The 8,602-nt window shown below is 36.2% G+C and overlaps 2 protein-coding genes across 7 annotated transcripts in view; one reads left to right on the top strand and one right to left on the bottom strand.

Annotated features, from left to right (window-relative positions):
- cep350 (centrosomal protein 350kDa) overlaps positions 1 to 4,522 on the bottom strand; it is a 34,990-nt gene extending 30,468 nt beyond the window's left edge. For all 3 annotated transcript variants that reach the window (XM_015399577.1, XM_015399585.1, XM_015399594.1), the window contains exons 1-5: positions 4,159 to 4,522; positions 2,005 to 2,093; positions 1,855 to 1,898; positions 1,656 to 1,758; positions 727 to 892 (exon numbers count right to left, since the gene is read on the bottom strand). In XM_015399577.1, coding sequence (XP_015255063.1) covers positions 727 to 892; positions 1,656 to 1,758; positions 1,855 to 1,898; positions 2,005 to 2,080 — 389 coding nt within the window. In that variant the 5' untranslated portion in view covers positions 2,081 to 2,093; positions 4,159 to 4,522. The remainder of the gene's footprint in view (positions 1 to 726; positions 893 to 1,655; positions 1,759 to 1,854; positions 1,899 to 2,004; positions 2,094 to 4,158) is intronic.
- An 852-nt stretch (positions 4,523 to 5,374) lies between these two features.
- LOC107100995 (voltage-dependent R-type calcium channel subunit alpha-1E-like) overlaps positions 5,375 to 8,602 on the top strand; it is a 150,353-nt gene continuing 147,125 nt past the window's right edge. For all 4 annotated transcript variants that reach the window (XM_015399749.1, XM_015399742.1, XM_015399725.1 and 1 more), the window contains exon 1: positions 5,375 to 5,489. The gene's annotated coding sequence lies outside the window, so the exon portion shown is untranslated. The remainder of the gene's footprint in view (positions 5,490 to 8,602) is intronic.

The raw sequence follows: 8,602 nt of genomic DNA, 5'->3' as shown, positions 1-8,602 counted from the left end.
ACACTCACACACTGATGGGGGCAAGCTACATTGTAGCCACAGCTGCCCTGGGGCTCACTGACAGAAGCGGGGGTGCCGTACACTGGCGCCACTGGGCCCTCTGACCACCATCAGTAGACAATGCAGGTGAAGTGTCTTGCCCAAGGACACAACGACACTGAAAGTCGGAGTTTGAACCGTCAACCCTTCGATTTCAGGGCAAACTCCTACATCCAACGCCACTGTCGCCCCAGATGGCTGTTTAATATGCACAACACAGTGTAAGAGTTGCTTTCAAACTCATTGTGTATTTAAGAGATGCATTCCCAGATAAAAAGCTGCGGTTTGGTTCATCAGTTATTCCAATTTTTAAAGCTAATGGGGAAACCAAGTTTCTGTACAGCAGAGTTCAATGATAGCAGAAAGTCTGAGTACTTTGCTATGCTAAGCTTCTGCAGCAGAAAGTACAGTTCTTCACTTGAGCTATAGAAACCTAAATATTATGTGGGTGTAAAGGCTTAACACTGCACTAATCTTTTGGTATAGACCCATGCTGAACCTACCAAACTGAAATAAACATTTTTGGCATTAATACATGTATTCACCGCAGCCCTTTTTCTAACAACATTGGTATTACAGTGGTCAATGTTAAACTGGAGCGAACCAATAAAGGGTTTAAGATCTGCCACCATTAAGCTCAAATACAGCCAGGTAATGTGACCAACCATCATCAACAGATTCCGGTACCTGTATGAGGCCAGAGGCTCTTTGAACTCCACACTGCTGCTTTTTCGTACATTGCTGTCTTGTGTGGCATTCCTCAAAGGGCTGCGTGAGTTACTTTTAGCTGGGTTCTGATGATTTTCACCTCTTGGCTTTGTATTCCTTCTTGAAACATCAGCTTGCCTTCCATCTAGGAACAAAAAAACAAAAGAGGTCAGAGCTTCCTTGATGGTCTTTCACAACAGAGCAAGTAATCATGGCTCTCTAAAGACCATGTTTCAGATAGACATGGGCCGCTTTTAAGGTTTACCCCAGAATTGAAAAGTCACAGTTTCAAACCCGGTGCATGTTTCCATTATAACATTCCTTCACTATAAGCATTTTATTTATTCATTTACAAATCGAAGAGAAATCAGAGACAGTTCAGGTTGTGAACGGCTGCAGCATCACCACCCCCCACCCACTAACTCCTTTGTAGCTGCTCGCTCTACAGTTTGAATTATGACTGAAGGCTTCAAACTTTTCTCCCTGCTTCTGCCCTTTCAGACAGCTCGGATGCATGCAACGCTTGGCACTGAAACATATTAAAGTCAGCTATAAGAAAATACCGTGGCTACCCGAGCAGATGGAAAGCAACAACCTGAAGGAAGAAGATTGCTCTAAATGTCAATAAACAGAGGAAGAATACAGCTATTATAATAGCATATCAGTGGCCACATCAACCAGCGCTATTTGCTAAAATAAAGGTCAAGTTTGAGCCATGTTGAAATTAACAAGCAACCTTCAGTGTAATTCATTAAATAAAAAAAAAAATTAACAACCTGTTGATATAATATATATGAGCTGTTATCATAAAAATGTGATATTCTTGCTAAAGGTAACATACCGTCAAAATTTCATACTGGTCCATGCCTATTGTAAGGATGCAAGTTTTATACATTGCAGTAACTCACCCCTGGTGTGAGATGTTCCTGATGTTTTCTTCTTGGGGGAGAAGGTATCGAGTAGAACACCAGTTCCAGGAGTGGCTTCCAACCGGTTTTCTATGTGCCGAAGCTACAAAAGAGGAACATACATTTCAAATTCTCAAGAATGCAAGAAGGTAAGCAAAAACAAGGCAACTGAGGAGAAACCATTTCTGTGTGTACTTACAGCAGCTTTGGACTGAGCTAAACTTTTCCATGCATTTGTAAGCTCTGAAAAACAGAATAACAGAGAATTCACACACACAGAAGAAATATCAGTAACCCAGTTTCTATCTAGCCTACTAGTGTAAATTACATTTAAGGTTCCTTAACATACCTGTACCAATATTGTGATTTGGAAAGGGTTGAGCAGATGTTTTGAGGGGTACTTCAGTGGTTCTGCTGCTTCTCATCTCTCCCACTCACCTGTAGCCAAGATGGAAAAAAAATTCTAAGCAAAATAGCTTGTGGGAATAAAAAAGTAATCAATGAATAACTTATGCAATAAAAACAAAGAAACAAAATATATTTTTCTAATTAGCTTGAAGATAATCATTCAGTCTGGACACAAATAATCAAAAGACTAATCCAAAAAGCACATCATCTGGCTAAAAAAGCACATTCCCTTGATGAAAGCACACATCAGCAAAGTTGTGTTTACTGAAAGCAACTTAAAAGCTGAGTCAAATAACTGGATTAACCTAAGTAGTGCTTTTATCACATAATGAATGTGTGACTGTTTGGTTCTAATAAGGGATCCTCTTCTCCACAAAATAACAACACTGCATTGATAAATTTTCAGTTTCAGTCACTACTGGACAACTCTCTAATAAAGTTATAACTAGTAGTTTGTTGTGGTTATCCTTTTAGTACCCAAATAAAACGCCCTGAGTCACGTGATGTTTTGGTAAGTAAAGGCTTCCACTCATACCAATCAAGTGACACAGCCAAGAGGGTGAAACTAGTGGGGGGAGAACAAGAACAAGTCACATTGATCTTCCAACATTTGAGATTTTACAATTACATATGTTCTCTTACAGTATTAAGAACAGAAAGCAGGTTTAACAAAAGGGTTTACAATGTAGCTTCTATTTAAATGGGAGAGACCAAAAACAATGGGTGCATTTACCGGTACTAAGAAATGTAGTACTCATGCTGTTCCTTGCAATATCAAGATGTGAACTGAAAGAGGACAAGTCTACATTTAAAAATACTTCATATCAAAAATGAAAAACGCAATCCTGAATTTGGTCAAACACCTACTTGTACTAAGATAACCATTTATTTTTAAATACTACGTTTTCTTAACACTGCGGATTGAATCCCTAATTAGCTCTAGAGTATCTTTCAGGAACAGCCTTATATGTGACTCAAAACCAGTTTAGGCATTTATGGCTAGCGAAGCAGAAACTCAAAAACACTGAAACTAGACAATCCTTTACTTAGATAGTTGGGAAGAAAATACCATGTTATTTTATTTTATTAAAACAAAACTCCCTTTACACATTTGATTATTATAGTGGAAATTCAAAGTCAAATTTGTAAAATCTAAACCATTCCTTTTCTTCGAGGTCATGACAAAGTTCAGATGAATATGTAACTTTAAGAGTTAAAGAAATCACAGTCGCATTAATCAACAAACATCCTCATGAGTAGTGGTTTGATTTGGTATATCTTTAACAACTCCAACCTACCGTTTTATTTGACACAATTAAACGTGTATTGCGATTTGAAAAACGTACTATTATATAATCAATATTTAATTAGCAGCAAAACTTAATGCCATGAGAAATAAGTAGGGGTATTTCTCATGTTACTAAAGGGTAGCAACATGTGGCTATCACATTTAAAGAGACAATAAAATAAAGAAAAGTGTTGCAATCTAATTTCAAACCACAAATGGCATACTATGCAAAATACTATCTTAGCCAAGCATGTAAAGAGGAAATACTGGCCAGGGTTTCCTCTTTACAGGAAAATAGTTCTTTTCTCTCTTTTTTTTTTTTTTTTAATGACAATAACTCTCAATATGGCAAATCACTTATACTGCGAGTTTGCTCATTCAACATTCAGCTTTGTCATGAGACCTGCAAATTACATTTAGCACTGACCTCGTAAAACAAAAACAAAATAATTAAATATATAAACACGCACATATTTGTGGAAAATGTTTTTTTTTTTTTTTACTTTTTTCACAGGTAAATATGTAGAAATAACAAGGATTGTGATAGCAAAACTAACAAGGTACTTTAGAAACTTGAGAATATACATCTCAGAATATACAATTGATTAGCCATTTTCTAATAAGTTTCTGGATAGCTAAAAACCCAACAACGACAGTAACACATCCTTTGCTGTTTTTGGATATATTCAAAATAGGAATTCATTTTGACCAGATAATTGTCGAAACCGCATACTCGAGTTTCGCTAGGTGGCAGGAAAAACATCAACTTAGCATAGCAACAATTTGTCAGCATTAAAAAAGACATACCTTTAGGAGAACGGTCCAATTTCTCTGGTTGTCCACATTTAGGCTGAGGAGCTTGTCATATGAAAGTCATAAAATCTCAAACTTCTCTTTTGGTTTCCTTTGGCGATCTGTTTGCTACCGTCAGCGTCGCTAGCTAACGTTAGCTAATCAACTAGCCAAAAGCTACAGCAACTAAACTGCCAACTTTTTCAACAGACGTACTTCCATTTTTTTCCCAACTTGTTTTATAAGAAAGGTATCGTTCCCAAAACAACTGTAGGGGTTGTTTAAAAAATTGTTTCCGTCTGTCTTTCCGACGTCGCCTTTCCCGGGTTACTATGTTGACGTTTTTCAACGGTGAAACTAGTATCCAAGACGGATAGATAAGTTACAACGAAATATCGCGATAGCTGGCTTGCGTCATATGGTCTGACGCTCTTCTCAAACACGAAAAAAACCCTGTAACGATCGGTCACATTAGAAATTAAATTCCCGATAACCTAGATACTTTCTAAATACTAAAACCTAAGCGTTTGGTGCCTGCGCTTTTGTTTAAATAGCACGTATGACAATATATGAGTTAAAACTCACTGACATGAAAGAAAGCCCCCTTTATGCACATAGAAAACAGTCAAAACGACATCTTAGACTATACTACCCTCTTGTGGCCAATGTGGGTAATACATAAACCATTCAAAAGGTGTGTGCTCCTTTTAAACCTGCACAGCTTTAGTTTTAATTTTTCATAAACTTTGTTTTCGCTCGAATCGGCTATTAAGGCATTTTAAAGGCAGATATTTTGATTTTTACAGTATTTAAAACGTTGTTATATCTATTTTTTTTTTCATTGACAAACATGTGAAGGCTGTAAAAATTAAGAGTTTTTTTTCTGCAGCATGTGGTCTGGATGTTCACAGGTGAGTCATAAATATATAAACCGCAGTGCAGTAGTCCGTTAAGATGACAGACCATCGGGTTTCCAGGTTATGGATTTTTGTTAAACCATGCAGAAGGCAACAAGTAGGATTCTTGTAATGTTTGAAAGCATTTCTGTTATGAAACAGCTGATGTCTTAGATTGCATCTCAGCCACTGCATTTATAATCGGCTTAATTGTATGTTATGATATATTCTTTAAAAGGGGGATGTTATTTAGGCAATCCATCCTTTTCTTTCGGTTCCCCTCGGCAAATAACCTGCTATAACCCAGACTCCCTTCCACTCCTCCCTCATTCTCTCTCCTCTCTAAGGACTCAGAGGAAATACTACAGTGGAGGTGGTCGTTTCTACAGACGCGTTTTCATTTTTTATATGGAAAGAGGACCGAAATGGACACAAGGTTTTGCCTTTTAGGTAAGAAATTGAAATTCCTCTTTTTCCAGTGCACTAAAATAGTAGAATATAGAATATATTTTGCAGTTTTCTAACTGCACACAACTAAAAGGTGTTATTTTTTTAATGGAAGAGGGAAAGGCTGAGGAAAGAAACACTGTCAGTCACTTTTAGTTGATTTTGTAACACAAAAATTTAATAGAATTACTACTGAATGGTTGCCCATCAGAAATCAAAGCGTAGCTCATCCTTTTATTGAAAAATTATTCTACAAAACATTCAAAATCAATGACAATGCATAAGTCATTCTTCAATGCATTCTGAGTTATACTCAGTGACAAAGCGTTTTGGCACTATTCTGATTGTTTAATAAAATTGTCAGTATGAGAAAGGAAACAAATCAGACAAACAGACTTTTAAAAACAAAATGTTTATCTGACTTGCTCCCTAATAAATACAATCCTACAAGGTTTTCTTATAAGGTTTACTTCTGACAATTAGTTGAAGAAATTATCTTTGTTTTTATGTATTTATTTAGAAAAACATACCCCAAGCAATATATGTATTGGGATGGGGGTGAGACATTAGGGCAACCTATTAATCTATTTTCTGAAATAGAGTTAAGTTTAAACAATTGGTGTTTGTTAGTTGTTAAAGCTACTAAAGGAAAACACAGCATTTCCAGATGATTTCATTACTTCACACGTCCTGTTGTTGTCTCCCCCTGTAGGGTGGTGGGCTTTTACTAGAATTAATCAAGTGATCGTATTTAGCAAAGAGAAAATGGATCCAGTCTTTGATCGATTCCCCTTCTTTGGACTCCCTTGTTAATTATTTAATCATATGAATACTTACCAGTTACACCCCCAGTGTCTTTATTTCCTGTTTTATTAATCGTTTCTTCTTGAGTGCTCTGATTGGCCAGACCAAATTGCCCCATTCTCCCTGACAAGGGTGTAAATTGCTTTTCATGGTGTATAAATTAATGCTGCTGTCCAGCTCAGGAGGGAACATCAATGTACTTCTTAAGCTCTATTTTCATTGACCATACTGTGTTTAATAGCAGACAAAGTCTTTGGTTGATCGCTCTCAAAGATTATATAATTGCAGCAAACTGAAAACAGATTACTAACCCTTAAGCTCCATTTCCCTTGGTTACATTAAAACCCAGACTTTATTAGTTTATTCTCTAATATTATGTGGAAGGCCAATGCAAAGTTATGCATGACTATAAACAAAGAAAAAAGGTTGGAAAAAATATAAAATGTTTTGACAATCATTGTTATTCAGCCCCCTTCAATATGTGGTCATATCAGAGGTTTGTTAGGGATCATTACAGAACAAACAGCACAGCAAAGAACAAAGGACAGGCCAGGGAGAAAATATGGGGGATTTATTGTAGAGTTAAAACAGCACCTTCTGCTTTGGAGGAGCTTCAGAGAGACAGCACTCAGGTGGAAAATTCACTTCATAGACTAGCTATTGTTTATGCCAATGCAAGTAGTTTGATCTGTATTGAATAGAGAATAAAAAAGGGATTGCTTAAAGAAAACCATAAAAGTTCAGGTGATCGCGCAAACAGGAGGCATATGGATATCTGGGCAAACACTGAGCTTTTTTGCCTATATTCAAAATACCATTAGAGGAAATGGGTTTCCTCAAAAGGACAGAAACGTTTAAAAGAATCTATCATACCATACAAAACAAATGCTGCTCCACGGACAAACATATTCAGCTCTAAGTTTTCCATATAATGTTTGTGAATTTTTTGTTGTTTATGTGTTTCAATTCTTTTAAACAGCATGTGTTAACAATGAAGATAATTATTAATTTTAAAACCTGAGTCAACACCTTTGTTGGGTGAAAGAGTTCAGGTAAGCTACTAAAGAATGAAAAGCATCTTATGCAACCGTGGTGTCAGGGACTCTTTTCAAGCTGCCGTTAGTCTAATTTAATTTTAGTGAGCGACACCCACCATTTGATCAGTCGTGTCCAAATACTCAGAATCACTTCAACGGCATGGATGTCTGAGAAATGTAAATGTTCGTTTTGAAGTGTCTAAGGAAAGGATCCATGTTATCAGATGTCCTGGTCTTTCTGTGACACAAAGTGCAACCTGTAAATGGATAATATAGCGATGCCAATGGTCAGGAGGGGGCATGACAGGTCAATAGGTATGTATGGAGGTGGGTAGAGTACCCCAAAAATGTATTCAATGAAGAGAGGCACTGCTGTAACATTTAATTACTAAAGTAAAAGTAGAAAGTAATCATAATCAACGAGTAATCAGTAGGAGTAAAATAGTGCTTCAGAAGAGGACTAGTATTGAGCAGCTGCTGGCTCCTAGCACCCGATTTAAACGTTTTCCACATGAACCTATAGACAAGACAACTTTATTTATATAACCCACATCTATACAAAGACAATCAAATATGCTTTACATGAATTAAACGATAAAATAGAAAAAAATAAAAGCTAGTGAAGATAAAAAAAAGCATAAAAGCAGGTAGTAAAACAAATAAAAAAGTTGGAACACAACCTGAAACTAATGCCTCAGTTAACATTTTAACATCTGCCATTAAAAGCAGTTCTAAAAAGGCAAATACTGCTCATAACTGTGAACACATTACCTAGAAAACTAATTTTTACAGTAAATAATGCATATATAACAGGAACATTTAAAGAGCCTCCAGCTAGATCTACTGTTTACTATATTTATAATGAAGAGCTCAAGTTACTCGTAGTGGCACTGTAACCAGAAGTTGTACTTAAGAGTAGCAATACTCTCACAGATTATTATTTAAGTCAAAGTAAAAAGCACAGCTAAGTACATCTGCTCTTAAAAGTGTTTTTTTTTTCTAATTTACTAAAGTAAGTTGTTTTCTAAAATGTACTCATGTAAATGTAACATAGTAAATGTATTTACTCTTCCCACCTCTGGGTAAATATTTTTAAAGCTTTGAAATTAAAGCAGTGAGATATTAATACCAACAGAAATTCTGAAACAACGTATCACAGAGGAGAAAAGACTGACAAGTGAGTTTTTATGCTTTTCTGTGGTCGAAATGTAAACGAAAATTGGTAAACGAAAAAAAAAAAATGTAAACGGAAATCAAAATGTGAACAAATTAGAC

The sequence above is a fragment of the Cyprinodon variegatus genome, unplaced genomic scaffold (assembly GCF_000732505.1).
Source record: "Cyprinodon variegatus isolate N-32 unplaced genomic scaffold, C_variegatus-1.0 Scaffold30, whole genome shotgun sequence".
NCBI classification, from domain to species: domain Eukaryota; kingdom Metazoa; phylum Chordata; class Actinopteri; order Cyprinodontiformes; family Cyprinodontidae; genus Cyprinodon; species Cyprinodon variegatus.
This window is presented reverse-complemented; position numbering and strand designations above follow the sequence as displayed.